Here is a 16,461-nt window from a genome sequence, read left to right as displayed (position 1 = left end):
TGTTGTAGCATTTTCCGAAAAATATTTTCTAATTTTGACGGGCTTGACTTTTGAGCATCGGTTGCTTATAAGATTCAAATTGGCGCGTTTTTTAGGTTTTTGTAGTACCGGAACCATGCGCCAGATGGGGACACTGAGTAAGCAAGTGATTCGCTCTATTTCGGCTTGCAGCTGATTTCTGCTCACCTGGTATTTCAACTGATGATATGGAATATTTTGTTTTGATGATGCTGTTGTATGTAACTACTGTTGTTGTAATTGTGGAAACAGTCCTCGATTTAGTAACGGTGGTCAAAAATTGCCAAATCAGTTGGTGAAATACCAGGCGAACATAAATAAGCAGCAAGCAGAAATACAGCAAGTCACGGAAGTGGCGCCATCAGTCGGTACTATAACAAATATGAGCGAATTGTGAGTGAAAAGCATTGAGTGCTTTTCGATCGGTGGAGCGGAGAGTGTGCCACAAACCTGCAATGCGTCCGCCTCAACACCCGGCAATTTGAAATTTGGATGCAAATGATAAATAAAAATAAATTTACAAATTTTTATTTGTATATTTTTTCGGCTATTATAAAAATTACAGCAACAATTATTGATGTGGTTGTTGTTGTTGGCCACTGAAAAGCAACCACGAGCGCCAAAAGACTGACAAGTCAGTATTTGAAATACCAGGCGAACAGAAATCAGCAGAAAGCAGAAATAGACCAAGTTAGTTGCTTACTCAATGTCACCATCAGTTGCCTGTTTCCTGTACTAAAAAACTTAATTAAATCCATCGCCAAATGGAATGGAAACTTGATCTGCGGACGAGGCTACTTTAGTGGCACTCGCAAGGGGGTCCATGGTGCACTCATCGAATACTAGTATTGCTGAAAAATACTTCCGGAATTTGGACACTTAAGCCTGAGTGCCGTGTAGCAGAATACGCTTAAACTGGGCTGTCTTTGATGTCTGCGTCCTTGCTCAATCCAAAATTATTTCTGAGCAGCGTTTCGAATATGAGGCAAATATTTTCTCGCATACGTTGCATGGCTGGAGTTAGCAGCATATCCTGGTGAGCGGTGCTCATTGACAACCAAGGCCAAATCGGATATTGCACGTTCTTTGACATCATCCAAACCAAACATTAGCGATATAGGCCATTACTCGAACTTCATAACGCGGATATGTGTGGGGGTCTATGAATGGTTCAAAGATGGCAATTTTCTGTAGCAAAATCAACTCCAGCTCATAGCGCTTCGCCAGGCCAATCAGATCCGGGTTCTGAAAGCTATTCAGATCTATGAAGCGCGACATTTGTGCAATATGAGCACGGGGGGAACTGTGCATAAAATATATGAATTATAAGTGACATATACTTTGTATTGTGCATAGCTCCTTACTTTCAATCGGCATTTGTCGAATTGGTGGCCAAATTGCAGCTACTCAACATATTGCGACTAGAAGACATTCCTCATCGATGAGTCGCAGCAAATCCGTCGTGAACTGGATATCGTCCTAAACTAAGTTTAGTGATATGGCCAACACCACGTAGAGCTTGGTAATGTTTAGTAAATATTGCGATCAAAATTGCTTAAAGTGCTCCACTCTGCGTTTGTTCAAATGCTTTAGCGGCATCTGCTTTTTGAGGGACCGACGCGCATTAGTTAAGCATTGCAGCTTCAGGCTACGATTGTTCTGCCTGAAGAACATGGATAGACCAGCTGTCTCGCTGCTAAGGCCGGGACTCATCCAAGTTATTCTGAAATGAGATCAAGAACACACAATGTCAGTGCAAGGTAGATAGCCCGAGGTGATTGATTAGCCTCTATAAGGTAATTAACTGCAGCTCATTTGCATTCACTTAAGCCCACTGCACCTATGTATAAATAGCCAACTGAGCGAGGCTAACATCAGTTCGACTTTTGACTTTAACATGTCTCTTCGTACAATCCTAATCTGCCTGGCACTCATCGTGGTGGTTTATGCCCCACTATCCACTTTTGCAGCTCCTCGATTGGCCAGAGAGCGTAAGTGTTAAATAAGACATCCTTGGCAAGATCGCTAGCTAATAAAATCATTTACATTGGTAAGCAGTTGTGCTACACGAGGCTTCTGTTGACTCAGAAGGGGCAGCAACTTCGGAAGACCCATCATCGGAGGCTGGCAAACCACAAGAACGCACTTTCTTCTTATTGCTGCCCCTATTGTTCCCGGACACCTTCTATTTCTCATAATTTCCATGTACTGCGAATAATGTAACAATAAAGTTGAATTGAGCATGCAAACCTGTCTTTCTTCATTCCCACCAGTTGTCTCTCTCATCTCCAGGTTGATTCACTTGCTTCCTAATTGACCGTTTATGTTGCTTGTGAAGGTGTATATAATCCTTGCGTCGCTAGTACCACATTAGAAATGTCCAGTTACCTCTGCAAGACGCACACGTTCAGTTTCGGGAGGCCCATATCATTGTTCTTGCAGAAAGCAACTTCCATACGTCCCATGAACGCTGCCCACACTTTTAGTCATTAATTTTAACTCTGGTTTGGCGCCCATGTGAAGCAGTTCCTGAAGGTGTGTTCGCCGCAGACATCGTACTCCATTTGGTCAACTTACATTACTTCAGATTCATTCATGTTTTCAATTTAAATGTAAGAAATAAAATAATCAAGTCTTTCTATTAAAAACAGCAATTTTTACAATGTGCCCGCACACGCAGCAAATATTAGCCGGCTTGTTCCAAACAAGTGAATAATATACCAAAATATAAGCTAAGATTCATCTCACAATTATTGTCGCATCATTAATGCTATGGTTTTTTTTTTGGTGTGGCCAGTTTCGATAAATGCGATCCTCTTGCAAATGTTTGCTTTTACAAGTTCATGGAAGGACGAAAATAGCATCGATAAGACGATCTTATTGCCGATAGTTGAGAGGAATTACGTCAGGCTTATAATCTATTTGAATTTAGTATTAATTCCATTTATTCTGATTTACAAAACAATTTGAAATATTTTAAAAGCGCCAAAATTGGCGATAATAAACTGTTATTTTAAGAAAATATACCAAAATATTAGCTATTATACGACCACATAGTAGATATATATTTATAAATTATTGTGCTAAAATTTTTATGATTGAAAGTTCAATTTGAAAGTTTTGCTGATTCATAGTTTTTAGAATAATTTTAATTTTTTTTGTAATATCACAACATATTAGTATCATAAAAGATCTAATATATACTTTATTGTATAAAGATATTAATATACCAAAAGAATATTTACATGCCCTACGCTGGTTTTCTATGCTTCTCAAATCAATCAAAAAACGCCGTTACTCGTATTTAAATTTCCAAAAATGCTATTACTTAAAATAATATTTTTTTTAAGTAAATTAAAATTGTTTGCAGGAAAAAAACGATATTTTTATAAAATGACAAGCATTTCAATACATCGATAGTCCCGTGAATGTGTCTCCGCTTTTATAAACGATGGCTAAACTTGACCTATCTCAATTTGAAAAAGTGCTGATCACTCATTTTCATAAATAGTTTTGTCTTAATTCAATTGCAACCGCACATTTCACTCACGTAAGCTGAATGTGCAGTGTGAGTGAAATTAATCTTCTTATGGATAACTATATATAGAATGTGGCTACCGGTATTGACCAGTATTAATACGCTTTGCCCTTTTCTCGTTGTGGGGCAAAGAGTCCAAAAGCTACAAATTTGCACAACCAAAAAAGCTTGCGTTGCAATGACGCCGATTAGTCGCATACAAGCATTCGATCAGTACAAGTGCAAGCGGCGCAGCTGCAATAATGTCAGTGGGCAGCTTAATTGATAGTCTGGATACGGATGCAGATGTGGATAATGTGACTAAGGCACATGAAGAGGGAGTGCAGGAATTGCGCAATTGGTTGGATGCTAACCCCGAAATAAATGGATGCAAAACCTATGAAAGCTTGTCTTTCTTTCTGCGCACATGCAAATTCGACTTGGAGCGCACCAAGAAGAAACTGCAAGTGTTCTATCGAATGCGTGCGGAGAGAAGCGAGTGGTTTGACAACTGCGATCCCATGCTGCCCGAAATACAGGAGCTGCTGAAGCTAGGGGTGTTTCTGCCTGTCGATGGTGTCGATGAACACAAACGAAAGGTGGTCATCATCCGCACTGCGGTCCACGATCCCAAGCGTCACACACAGAACAACGTATTTAAGGTAAATGCAGCAATACCCATTACCATCAGGGATGCCCCAAATTTACTTTCAATTAATATTCCAGACTAGCAAAATGATATTGGATTTATTGCTAAAACTGGAGCCAGACAATTGTGCACGCGGCATTGTGGCCATCATGGATATGGAAGGCGTGCAATTGGGTCATGCACTCCAGTTAAATCCCAAGCTGATCAAACGATCCGTGGAGAGCTGGTCAGCTTATCCATGCCAGCCCAAGCTACTGGAATTCACCAATGCGCCGCGTCACGTCAACATATTTCTTAACACCTTTCGGTGCGTAACCTGGCATTTGACTGATAAGATGTGCATTGTTAATCCGTATTTATTATTGTTATTGCAGCGTCTTTATGACAGCAAAGATACGATCCCGTGTCGTTGTTCGACGTGCTGGCACAACGGTCGTGTGTAAACAGCTGCCAAGGGATTTGGATGGACAAGGTGCCAGCTACAAAGAATTGGCTATGAAGTGGAAAAAGTTGCTCGAGACTCATGCTGAATTCTATGTGGAGCAAGGCAAATACAAAAGCGTACTCAAGTAAATTGGAGCGTTCAATTGGCGTACGCGATTAGCGTGTGATTAACCGAATGTGATTAGAAATAGTACATATAATAAACCTATATATGCATATAGTATATGTTGAATGCGTAGATAATAGTAGACCGGACACACATATGTACAAATGCCTTTGTGTTGTAATTAAGGTTTCGGTTAGACATACATATATTTAAATAGTTGATCTAAAATATTTGTATAATGTATTTTTTGTTTTGTTTTTTTTTTTGTGTTTCCAAGTCCTTGTGTCCTTATTAAAATAAAGATTGCAATGCATTATATTCTCAGTTTATTTATTAGTACAAAATAGTATATCAAAAATGTTGCATCAAGTCTATAATTATTATCATTCATTGGGGCTATCGGGTGCGGTCGTCTCCAATCTCGAATTTCCACAATCCGCTGATTGAAATTAATAATAATACGTACGCATGCCAAAGAACATAAACAAATCAACTCACATAGTTTGTTTTTTAAGCGGATTTCAGCGGTTGTTTTTCTTGTTAATACATTAATGCGTATTGTCGATTCTGTATGTGTGTGTTTCATTTTCTTTACATATAGTACATACATATATAAATATAAATATGTTTTATATCTCTTAAAAGTACGTGTCACATATAAAAATATATAGTAGATGCTATTGCTGCTGCTAGTCGCTCTCTCAGCAAAAACACAACACGCTTTCGACAATTTCTGAGGGCTCATTTTTTGGATACAAGGAAACATTGAAGAAACGATAAAAGCTATAAACGAGGAAAGGAAAGGCGGTAACTAAACTAAATCGTAATACACAGCGCCAAAATGCAATTCATCATCATCGTCGTCATCATCACAAGTCCAATTGCAAGCCGTTCGTTCTATCGCTAATATGCTGCTAAAATAGCTGATGCAGTGATTCCTATATCTGCCTCTCATCCTTTGCCGTAAGCTTATCGATGAGCTCCTGCAGTGGTGCCAGTTCGCGTCGCTCAATTAGATTGAACTCTTGCACAAAGAATATAAAGTGCTTAAAGGACGTATTCAAATGCGCCTCCTCTCCCAATGTGACAACCTCGGAGAAGTGCTGATGATAGATGTGTGCATAGACGCGAAACAGACGCTTTAATATGGTCTTGGCGGAGGCTAAAAAATTCTTTGGAAATGGCACGCCGATCTTGGATGGAAATAAGGTCTCGTCATCTAGTTGATCTTGCACCCACGTCATCAGATAGTCAATATACTTGGGAGCGCTGCATTTGATGGGCTTCTTCACTGTCAAACCATCTGCCCAATGGTATTCGTATTTCGGACCCGCCGACATAATTCCACAGCTCTCCTCTGTGCAGAACTCTGTGATGGTGCCGTACAGCATGTTAATCTGATTGAAGAAATCGACAGCTGAAAAGCGAAAAAAGGAATTTGTTAAATTGTATAAATTGTATATATAAAAGAGATCTTGAGAAAATGACTCACTATTAACGGCCACCCATTCGTTGAGATCCTCCCCATCAGGTAGAGAGACTGCGTTGCGCAGGTTGCCCGAACCAAGTGTGGCAGCCGCATGCTTCATGAGATCATACTGATGCGTGCCCTCTGGGATGTTCTTTTTCGGCTTAAAGGTTTTGCTTGAACGTGATCCGCTGTAGTCGACGAAAAAGTAAACGAGTTATGTTGTTATTTCGTGCCACAAGTGATGGACAGCCACCAACTCACACTCCAGGTGCAGGCACCAACAGGCGAACAAAGAACACTGCACTGAGGGGTTGTAGCACTTGTAGTTTGCCAGTTTGTTTTTGTTGCCTTCACACATGCACACACACAACACAACACATACTCACACAAGCCAGTGTACACATATTAACAAATCAACATTTACTTACAACAAAAATTCCATTGCCATGCAGCTATTATTGCCGTTCACCTGCTAAAATTCTAGGTAACAACCCCTTTATTATTATGAACGAACTGAATGTTTCTTCAATTTAAAAACGGGTGTGAATGTATTGATGAACTTTCTTTATTAATTTTTTTTAATCAAAATTTGTTGACGGGTCAAGCAATGGGCTGGCAACCAGCGTGACCGCAAATTTAATTTTTAAACATATTATTTTTCTTCGAATAATATACCAACATATTTCAAATGGTCACACGTTGACTACATAGTGTTGCCACATCGTATGATTGTTATAAAACGCATGTTCGTGTGTAATCACTAAAAATACACAAGTGTGTATACACTGTTCGTTCTGTTTAGCACGTGGAAAAAAACAACGCGCTCGAGTTTTAAGTGCAACAATTTTCATTTCTATCAAGGCATATTAAAGGCCTTAATATGGTAATTTAATTTTCAAGTACTTATTTTAAGAGGTGTAGTGTGTCAGAAATGTTATATCTCCAAGGACTACTAGCAAATAGTCAGAAAAACGATTTTAATCTAACCTAAATATTGTTAGGGAGTTTGAGCTCCCAAAACGTGTTGAAAGTGTCACTCTCAAAGTATGATTTTTTTAATTTACTTGTAGTCGAGTCTGTACGTACTCTATGAGCATGCGGCAGGTTTCGCACTTTTCTCCGTCAAGGAGTTCGAGGAGGTTTCCATGTTTCTACCTCAAGTGGAGTCTTCTGTGACGGATATCGCCAAATTTAATTCCATTGTGAAACTGGCTGGCTTTTCGCCCTTCAAATCGGCTATAGCTGCTCTTGAGAACATCAATGCCATATCCGAGGGAATTGTGCCTCAAGATCTACTCCATTTTCTCGACGATTTCTTTGCCAAGCTTAAGAAGAAGAAGTGCACCCTTGGAATTGCAGATGCCAAGCTAGGCGCAGCAATTACCGAAGCTGTGGGCGTCCAATGCAGTCACTTTGGTGTAGTTCCCGAAATACTTCGTGGTGTTCGATTCCACTTTGCAAAATTAGTCAAGGGTAAGTCCTTCGTTAAGTTCTATGGTAGATTATTTACATTTCTGATCATAGGTTTTACTGACAAGTCCGCTGGCGTGGCACAACTTGGTCTGGGACACAGCTATTCGCGTGCCAAAGTCAAGTTCAACGTGCACCGATCGGACAACATGATTATTCAATCGATTGCGCTTCTTGATCAGCTGGATAAGGATGTCAACACGTTTTCGATGCGGATACGCGAGTGGTACTCGTATCACTTCCCAGAACTGGTCAAAATTGTTCCTGACAATTATATGTTCGCAAAGGCAGCGAAGTTCATCAAGGACCGTAAAGACCTCACCCAAGATAAGCTTGAGGAGCTGGAGCAAATTGTTATGGACTCGTCCAAGGCTCAAGCTATCATAGATGCGGGCAAGATGTCCATGGGCATGGACATTTCCATTGTGGATCTTATGAACATTGAGCTGTTCGCTGAGCGTGTCGTCAAGCTTTCCGAGTACCGCAAAAGACTCTCCACATACTTGCACAACAAAATGAACTTGGTGGCGCCGAACCTTCAGTCACTTATTGGGGATCAAGTCGGGGCTCGACTAATCTCGCACGCCGGCAGCCTTACCAATTTGGCCAAGTATCCGGCATCGACAGTTCAAATTTTGGGTGCCGAGAAAGCTCTGTTCCGAGCACTCAAAACTCGTTCCAATACACCCAAGTATGGACTTATCTATCATTCATCGTTTATCGGAAGAGCTGGTCTTAAGAACAAGGGTCGTATATCACGTTTCCTGGCCAACAAGTGCTCGATTGCGTCTCGCATTGATTGCTTTTTGGAACAGCCAACCAGCGTATTTGGTGAAACGTTGAAGCAGCAGGTGGAAGATCGCCTCAAGTTTTACGAATCGGGCGACGTGCCACGCAAGAACATTGAGGTCATGAAGGAGGCCATCGAGGCAGCTGGACAGGAAGCCAATAATACGCCACAGTCAGAGAAGAAGAAAAAGAAGCGTAAGGAGACAACAAATGGCACTAGCAATGGCAATGGCAAAGTTCTTGACGAGGAGAATGGCGATGCTGAGGCTGATGAAGAGCCTAAGAAGAAGAAAAAGAAGAAGAACAAGAACAAGGTGGCTGTGGAGGTGTAGTGACACACATACATATCAGATGTATGTATGTATCTCTATATATTTCCACTACGTTAGTTCTAAGTTCAGAATTGATTACAATTTATTTCTTCTGTATTTCATGGTTTCCCCAATCCCCAAACTTAATAAACAAAACTACTTTTGTAATAAGATAGATTTTCCATTTCATTTCTTTATTTTTCACATGTTGGTTTTATATACATTTAACTCATTAACTACTGCTAATTTTTTTTTATTATTTTTATTATCAATAATATTTTTTGTAACAATTTCAATGATACATCATCAGCCGTCCTTTTGTTGTGCTACATGATATTGATTTAGTACAACCATTAAATGTTTTCGTTTTATTGCAATACGACGAACATTGAAATACGCTAAACGGTATCTCAAATGCGTGTGGATAACAGGACGGATGTGGAATTTATTCATGGCTTTAGAAGGAAGTGTAGAAGAAATCGAAATCAAATAATACAATGTGGATATTGGGGATTGAATATGTATGTTGGTTAACAATTAATTTAGCAAAAATAATAAACAGTTTGCATATTTTATACAACGGAATAAGAATCAGAACATTTCAGTGTGTGTAGGTGTTTGGGGGTTGTGTGTACGTGGAACGTGATTTAGACAACAAATATCATTGGAATAAATCAAAAGCAGAGGCATTATTGTTACTGTGATGCTGTTGCTGCTGCTGTTGGAACACACTGAAATTGGCAAATGCTCCTCCTGCTGGCTGTGTTTGTGGAATGGTCTGTTGCGTTGCTCCAAACAAATTGGGGCTGGTGAGTGGCGAAAGTCCAGCAAATCCGCCACCGGTCTGAACATTCAGCGGACCCTGCGTCTTTGCTGGGCTCTGGGTTTTCAGGGCATTCATAGAGGGGGCTGGCGCATTAGATTTGCCCGTTTTGCTAATCAGCAAATTATCCAAATCGATGTTCAAGTTGCCCGCCTTCAGATTACCCGACCAAGTGGCACCAACATTTGTTGACTGCGTGGTTGTCGTCTCGGTGCCATTGGTGCTTGAATTACGATTATTGTTGTTGCTTGCGGCAGACATTGGCTGAAGCAGATTGTTGCCAGAAACAGCTGCTATAGGCGGCAGCATATTATCTGCAAAAGAAAAGGATTTATTAGATGCAGTTGAATAATCAATTCCAAGGGCCTTTAAAAAGAGATGAACGAATAATAGAATTTCGGTAAGCAGTTGAATGTGCATTTGTTGGGACGGCTTGGAGGTGTGATGTGCGCAGTCCGAATGGGAGCTGAATCAACTAGGTGCTGTAGAATTGCAAATGCATAAGGACTGTTGTTTACCTAGTGCGTCCGAGGCTGAGGCACAATGCCCGGTATATTGAGAAATGCTTCAAATACAAGTTATCATTATTACATTGTGCGCAATTATGGCAATTTCATTTTTGATAAAGGGAAAAAGAACAAAAATAAAGTGAAAATTTATTTCAAATAAATCTGAATATTGACAAACGGTTCATCTAGCGACTACATATTATAATACATTCTTAAATCTTCTTAAATCCATGTCAATAAATAGACAAATACGCATTCTGCAGAATAGTTTTTTAATTTTTCATTTCAATAGAAGCGAATTTATTTATAGTTTCAGTTTGCTCGCAGCTCGAATGTCGCTTATAACTATAGTTTGACTTAAACGGAATGACTTTCTGACGACGAATCAAATAACTTATAGCACGTGGACAATATTTGCTCGGCAAGCTCACGGCACTCATCGGATGCCTCGCCGCCCAGAAGAGGTGAACGCATAAAATCCTTGAGCCAGTGTTGTAGCTCATTTAGAGACTCGGCAAAGTGAGTAGTTAACAGGTCAGCAGGCGTGGTGACCAGTGTAATACCCAAGAGCTGGAGAGTCGCTGCTCGAACGCGTGCCTCGGGATTAAAGCGTATAAAAGTGCACAAATCAAAGACCTCCCGAGCCATTGTGGGTAACAAGGGACAATTCTGCGCACACATGATAAGCACGGCCATCGTGTGCAGCATATTAACTAGCAGCTGGCTATCAATGTCGTAGCCAATGTTGTCATATTTGGCATATAACATGCTACTCGTTCGCTGACCACGCACAAGCCCAAAGAAAAATGTGCCGGCAAATGCATGGAAGCGGTTCGCCTGGCCACTCCTCTTCTCGTGCGTCTTCTGCTTGCTAATATAATGCTTTGTTTTTGTCCGCAAACGTTCTCTGATGATGCGCTGAGCAGCAACTAAACGCTCTGTGGCTTCATCTTGGTCGGAGTGGAGCTGAAACTTTCGCATTTGCTTTGCAGCTGGTGGCACGATCTCAAGGATTTGTTGACTTCCCGTTTCAAGCGCCTTGTCATCGGCCAACTCCTTGGCTGCTGTGCACAACACCTGCAGTATTAGGATGCGCACTTTTAAGGCATATCGTGAGTTGGCTGTGTGAAACTCCCGGCACAGGAACTCGGCGGAGGCACCAGGATGGGATACACAGATGGCCACACAACACCTGAACTGTGTCTGCTCAAAGTTCTCAAAATAGTACTGCATCTCAAGAGTAATGAAGAGCTGCATCAACTCCAGAGCTAATTTCTTGTCATGCTTCGTCAGTTGGCTTCGGATTAGCTGCTCGGCTGTGCCAAGTGCAGCTTCGAAGACCTGATAATTTTGAACTTTGGTTTGCAGCAAGTGCAACAAGTCAAGAAGAAATCTGGGACGTTGCTCCACTGTACTAGACGTGTCATTGGACATGTCATAGGGCTTCAAGTCGATGTCATCTTCATCAAGCGACTGCGCGGGTAACTCATCATCAGAGTCCAAGTCCAACTGCATGCTCACATTATTCGGTGCGTCCCGTCCTGGTTCAATCCGTTTGATGCCGCTTGTATTTTGTTCTGGTGTCTTTTGATCTCCCATAAACTGAATAATTTGCAGTTCAAGTCGCTGACTTTGAGCTCGATTTGGTTGCTCGTTTAATTCCTTTTTAGTGGGATATTCGAAGCGGGCTAGTTCGTCGAGCTCCTCGAGAATGCGCCAATGCGGTGTCTCTTTTAACCCAGTATATTCGAACTTTAATGACATCTCTTCAGCGGGCTGCATGAAATTATAAAGCAGTTCTACTGTCTTCATGCCGATATATCGTTGCACTGCGTCAGAGGACTGCAGATGATGACTTAAGCCGTCGTGCAGTTGGCGATTGAGGTCCAGGTCCAGATCTCCTTGGCATTTTCCAGAAAGAATAAGAAGCTTGCTAATGCTCACATGCTCTTGTCTGCTCAACTTTTGCAGAGTCAAACGCTTGCACCAGATGCCCATCAGCTGTGTGAAAAGCAATTTCAGGCGAAATGGCGCAATTACATTAAGATACCCAATGAACGAACACAGTGCTTCATTTGCAGTGGGTGCGCATTGAAGTGGCAGTTTCTGCAGTAAACAGTGTTCCCAGTGAGAGCTCTCTAATATAGTTGATCCCAAGAGCAAGTACAGATTGAGCTTTGCATTCACTGCTATCTGTGCTACCTTAAAGCAAGCGGAAGGCTCCAGCTCAAGCATGATTTGTCGTACTACGATTCTTGCCTTTGGCATAACCGCATACTCAGCGAGCAAGCGTAGCAGTGATTCTAATGTGGAGGCATCGGGGTAATGGTTGATAACTCGCGACAGCAGCCAGCTGAATGGGCATAGATCGAAGTAGCCAATAATATCCTCGCACTGTAGCATAAAGTGCAGCGCCTTAAGCCATTGACGTAGCATCAATTGACTATAGTTAAACGGGGCAAAGATTGCTGGAAATTGTCGTCCCAGTTTGTTGGCCACCAAGTTGGGCAATCCAATCAGAAGCTGGATAAATTGTGCAATCTGCGCATCGTGCTCATCCAGCTGTCGCTCTGGTAGAATCTTGATAGTTCGCCCAAAGCGTTGCATTAGTGCTCCTCGTTGTCGTGCAATGTGCAGCAGACTCACAGCAATTAGACTCTCATCCTTTAGCAGCGCTTCTAGCATGCAACTAGAAGTGCTCGGCACTCGTTCCAACTGCCGTTGCAGGAGCTCCAACGAAGTTTGCGTGTACTCAAAGCAGTAATCCAGTTTAAACAAATTCAAAACATCCACATCAGCATTGGGCTGCGGCCAGTCGGGGGTAAATAATCTAGTAAGCTGCGCTAGGAGAGCCGCATATTCGTTGCTGGCCAGGACGGACCAATCAATTGCCTGGCAATCAAGGCCAACGATCTGCTCTGGTGTCGCGTATCCAGGCAGTGCATTACTTCTGTGCAGCTGGCGCAGTGTGTCAGCCACAAAGCTGGCATCAGTGGAGCTCTGCACTCGCGATAGCTCACGCAGCTGTGCAATCGCTTTAGATAAGGCCAGACGTGCTACTGCAGATGGAGATGACGAAGACTTCGACGATGGCTGTGCTTCAAATGCTGCGATCGTTTAAAAGAGAAAAGAAAACGAGTGCATCCGATTGGAATATGTTGCCGTTACGTGTGGAAAGCGCGCGGTCATGCAAACGTTTTTACTTGATCGTCTTGGCCGACTAAATGCGCAAAGTGATCTATACAGTCTATGTCTATATACTGCAAATCCTAATTTGATTCCTATATCTAGTTATTAGCTCTATGTAGAGTACTAATTACTCACCCATTGGCATGCTCTGGTGGATCGATAGGTCCCCTAATCCGGCTAGAAGATCAGTAGCCGTAGGTGCGCCCATTGCTACTGTTGCTACTGGCGCCGAAGAGTTGAACAAGTCAAAGGCATCATTAGTTGGCGTCGCAGTGGTCAGTAACTGGTTATCCAATGTTGTTGTCGAAGATGTGGAGCCTTGAAATGCAGCAAAGTCTGCAAACTCATCATTGCCAGCAGACGGAATGATGCCAGCTGAGGGTAGCGATGGTTCGCCTCCAAAAGCAGCGGCAAAATCTCCAAATTCTTGAACGGCACCAGCGTCACCAGCTCGCGGGTTGAAGTCATCATCGTCATCGGCAATGATTGCGGCACTATTTAATGTCTTCTCGCCTTGCGTTTGCTGTTGTTGTTGAACTGGCGTCGGAGAACAAGTTTTGAATAGATCATCCAGTAGATCATTACTATTGCTCGGTGTACTGTTGTTGTTTGGTGACGCGGCGCCCATTAGATCGATGCTGTTATTGGTGGGCGTATCACGATGTGTGGGCGAATGAATGCCAGCGGCACTTGAGGTCTTCCCAAAGTTGGCAGCAGCACCCAAATTTATTTTCTTTTGAGTTACCGATGGCTTCGAACCGCTGCCGCTTGTTGCTGAAGTAGGTTGCTTGGAGACCGGCGAGCTGACAGCAGACTTTGAGCGTATATTCATACTCAGGTTCTGCGGTTTACTTTCAGCGGCTATCTCTGCAGGACTGGCGCGATCATTGTAACGATAGTTGCGCCTATTAGAGAGAATGCATCCTATTTATTACGGATTTCATATGCAAGCAGTAATATATTATATTATATCTACCTTGGACTGGGCGAGTCACTGTCGGATCCTTCTCGTTCGCCGTCGTAATGAGTATCCTCGTCTTCGTAACGCTCTGCAGAGCTCTTATCAGAGTCTAAGGATCATAAAGAAAAATGATTAATAACCAGTTACAAGTAGTTTTCTTCGTATTCTACTATGCTTACACCAATTTTCTCCTCGATTACTTCGCCATTCGCCGTCGTTGTAGCCGCCACCGCTACCTCCACCGCCGCCACCACTGTAGCCACTGTAACCCCCGCTTCGGGAGCCCATTGCATCGCTGCTCATGCCAATGTATTTGTCCTTATTCTTTTTGGCCTTTTTGCGCTCGTCGCGCAAGCGATCATCGTCTTGAATAAAGTCTATAAGCTCTCTTACCTTATGCCTAACATTAATACCCTGATCCTTGCCACCCTCGTCGGTGAACGTGTAATTTTCCAATGAGCGCAGATCATAGATGTGCTCCCGGGAGGAGGTAACCACTCGTTCCGACCCGTTGCGCACCAAATAGTTTAATAACAGCAGACTCTGCGTGGTTTAGATTGAGATTACGATAGTTGCAAAGGTAGTTTATGGTTCTACTCACTTTGTAAGTGCGCCGCCAATTGGTTTTATTGTCCTGCAGCATGCGTTTCCAAAGCATGGACATCACTTCGGGGAAGGTTTCGTAAGAGAATGTGGCATGTGCCAACTCCTGCATAAGTGGCCCAGTTGGACCCCAGGGATCATCATTGGTTGCCTCGCGTACCTTGCCCTCAATCTCTGTGTAGTTCATGACGACATTGGTGCTGTTAAAGATAATTGAGTAATGTCAACTAATCTTTCAATTTTATGATTTAAAGACGTGTTATTTAAAAAGGAAAAAATATAAAGCGATTTGATGGTATTCAAAATATTTAAATAGATATAAATATATAGTGAATTACACCTGCATGAAAACTTTAAAGACGATAGGGAGCTGATTTATTGCATATGCTTAAGTTACTCAACTGGCGACGACCTATTATTTTGTATATCTCGTTCTGATCAGAAGTTGATAAAGAGACACAAGTCGAATTATCAGTTAACAGATAACCTCGCTAATAAACTCGAACTTCATAAAGCCAACGGAAGGCGCATTCCAATTTTGTAGAGAAACTTTTAGCATGCCACGTCCATAAAACTCGATGATAATGATAAAGACAACAAATAGTAAGTTAATGGGTGTTCGCAATTGGAAGTGTGAGTTTACTGGAATGGAATACCGCTATTGGACGCACACAGCACAAGTACGAGCACAGCTGGAACGTGTTCATATCGTTTTTAAAGTGTACCTAATTCAAACAAAGTGATTTCTTGATAAACTACACAGATATGCATTCGAATACAATTCACATAAGCGTGTATGTGTGCGCTTGCGTGTATGCCTGCACTTGTATGTGTGATTCGAAAATACTGGACAATAAACTACGAGTCAGTAGGTACAAATGTGTTTTGAAATCCCGACAAAATTAACAACCTTGGAAACTACAAAAGCAACAAATAAGACAAAGCGTTAATCGCTCTTTTATAAACACAATGAGAATAAAATAACAAACTATGTATATCAGTTTTAGCACAACTGCATTTCTGGCACCTGTGTGCTCGAAAACCAAGGTAAGGTGGAGGGGAGGGGCGAGCATGAATTGTTGGTGTTTTGCGATGGTCATGGGAGTGTCAACAGTATACTTGAGTTTTCTTTCCTATGAACTCGTCCCGATTTGTATTTTCGGACATATTAACATGTTAATATTGCAGCAAAACTTACACTTTGTCCGCTAGTTCGCGCACTTTCCACATACTGATAAATTTATCAACCATTTTAACGCAATTTTCTGCTTTGGAATTTTTCACACTAACTTGCCAAATCACTGGCAGACAAACTTGTTTGACTTTCTGTTATATTCAATATCTTCACGAATATAAATATATGTGTATATATTTATTAAAAGCTCTGCTTGGTGAGTTTCATGTATTGAGGCGCGTTTTATTGCTTTTGGCCAAATAAAAAGTATAAAATTTAAACGAAAAGGCAAAAAACACTGCTCGGGCAGAATTTTGGTGAGCTGTCCCTCGCCAGTGTTACGAATACTATTCTGCAGTGTTGTAATGCAGTTGCAGTATGTTAAATTACACATATAACTATCGGTATTTATCAACACTGAACAATA

At 41.7% G+C, this 16,461-nt stretch overlaps 4 protein-coding genes across 6 annotated transcripts; 2 read left to right on the top strand and 2 right to left on the bottom strand.

Annotated features, from left to right (window-relative positions):
• The first annotated feature begins 3,464 nt into the window (after nucleotides 1-3,464).
• Nucleotides 3,465-4,956, top strand: LOC132787382 (retinol-binding protein pinta). The gene is made up of 3 exons (XM_060794386.1): nucleotides 3,465-4,197; nucleotides 4,262-4,491; nucleotides 4,559-4,956. Exons 1-3 carry the CDS (start codon nucleotides 3,799-3,801, stop codon nucleotides 4,755-4,757), a joined length of 828 nt encoding a protein of 275 aa, XP_060650369.1. The 5' UTR covers nucleotides 3,465-3,798; the 3' UTR covers nucleotides 4,758-4,956.
• A 113-nt stretch (nucleotides 4,957-5,069) lies between these two features.
• On the bottom strand, nucleotides 5,070-6,879 carry LOC132787384 (MOB kinase activator-like 1). Of its 2 annotated transcripts, none has more exons than XM_060794387.1 (3): nucleotides 6,634-6,879; nucleotides 6,227-6,393; nucleotides 5,070-6,151 (listed from the first exon to the last, which is right to left on the bottom strand). In XM_060794387.1, the coding sequence occupies exons 1-3, from the start codon at nucleotides 6,651-6,653 to the stop codon at nucleotides 5,673-5,675; spliced, it is 666 nt and encodes a 221-aa protein (XP_060650370.1). In that variant the 5' UTR covers nucleotides 6,654-6,879; the 3' UTR covers nucleotides 5,070-5,672. The 2 variants fall into 2 exon arrangements, with proteins under 2 accessions (XP_060650370.1, XP_060650371.1); XM_060794388.1 differs by lacking the exon at nucleotides 6,634-6,879 and adding an exon at nucleotides 6,467-6,484.
• Nucleotides 6,880-6,975: 96 nt separating this feature from the next.
• Nucleotides 6,976-8,952, top strand: LOC132787381 (nucleolar protein 56). Its single transcript, XM_060794385.1, has 3 exons — nucleotides 6,976-7,088; nucleotides 7,276-7,678; nucleotides 7,730-8,952. Exons 1-3 carry the CDS (start codon nucleotides 7,086-7,088, stop codon nucleotides 8,794-8,796), a joined length of 1,473 nt encoding a protein of 490 aa, XP_060650368.1. The 5' UTR covers nucleotides 6,976-7,085; the 3' UTR covers nucleotides 8,797-8,952.
• Nucleotides 8,493-16,385, bottom strand: LOC132787375 (clathrin interactor 1). 2 transcript variants are annotated; one of them, XM_060794376.1, is made up of 7 exons: nucleotides 16,059-16,385; nucleotides 14,859-15,060; nucleotides 14,437-14,800; nucleotides 14,273-14,366; nucleotides 13,432-14,201; nucleotides 10,117-13,214; nucleotides 9,759-9,912 (listed from the first exon to the last, which is right to left on the bottom strand). In XM_060794376.1, exons 1-6 carry the CDS (start codon nucleotides 16,109-16,111, stop codon nucleotides 10,465-10,467), a joined length of 4,233 nt encoding a protein of 1,410 aa, XP_060650359.1. In that variant the 5' UTR covers nucleotides 16,112-16,385; the 3' UTR covers nucleotides 9,759-9,912; nucleotides 10,117-10,464. The 2 variants fall into 2 exon arrangements, with proteins under 2 accessions (XP_060650360.1, XP_060650359.1); XM_060794377.1 differs by lacking the exon at nucleotides 10,117-13,214 and having other exon boundaries at nucleotides 8,493-9,912; nucleotides 16,059-16,374.
• Between the last annotated feature and the right edge of the window lie 76 nt (nucleotides 16,386-16,461).

Source organism: Drosophila nasuta, chromosome 2R (assembly GCF_023558535.2).
Source record: "Drosophila nasuta strain 15112-1781.00 chromosome 2R, ASM2355853v1, whole genome shotgun sequence".
Taxonomy (NCBI): Eukaryota; Metazoa; Arthropoda; class Insecta; order Diptera; family Drosophilidae; genus Drosophila; species Drosophila nasuta.
This window is presented reverse-complemented; position numbering and strand designations above follow the sequence as displayed.

Bases quoted from the DNA above. Each gene is read 5' to 3' on its own strand.
- LOC132787384 (XM_060794387.1), bottom strand. From the start codon at position 6,653: ATGGCAATGGAATTTTTGTT. The intron at 6,394-6,633 runs GTAAGTAAATGT...CGTCGACTACAG, and splicing joins ATGGCAATGGAATTTTTGTT to CGGATCACGTTCAAGCAAAA. The intron at 6,152-6,226 runs GTGAGTCATTTT...TTCGCTTTTCAG, and splicing joins CGAATGGGTGGCCGTTAATA to CTGTCGATTTCTTCAATCAG.
- LOC132787382 (XM_060794386.1), top strand. From the start codon at position 3,799: ATGTCAGTGGGCAGCTTAATTGATAGTCTGGATACGGATGCAGATGTG. The intron at 4,198-4,261 runs GTAAATGCAGCA...TTAATATTCCAG, and splicing joins CACAGAACAACGTATTTAAG to ACTAGCAAAATGATATTGGA. The intron at 4,492-4,558 runs GTGCGTAACCTG...TTGTTATTGCAG, and splicing joins ATATTTCTTAACACCTTTCG to CGTCTTTATGACAGCAAAGA.
- LOC132787375 (XM_060794376.1), bottom strand. From the start codon at position 16,111: ATGGTTGATAAATTTATCAGTATGTGGAAAGTGCGCGAACTAGCGGAC. The intron at 15,061-16,058 runs GTAAGTTTTGCT...TATCTTTAACAG, and splicing joins CGCGAACTAGCGGACAAAGT to CACCAATGTCGTCATGAACT. The intron at 14,367-14,436 runs GTAAGCATAGTA...TATGATCCTTAG, and splicing joins TAATCGAGGAGAAAATTGGT to ACTCTGATAAGAGCTCTGCA.
- LOC132787381 (XM_060794385.1), top strand. The intron at 7,679-7,729 runs GTAAGTCCTTCG...TTCTGATCATAG, and splicing joins CTTTGCAAAATTAGTCAAGG to GTTTTACTGACAAGTCCGCT.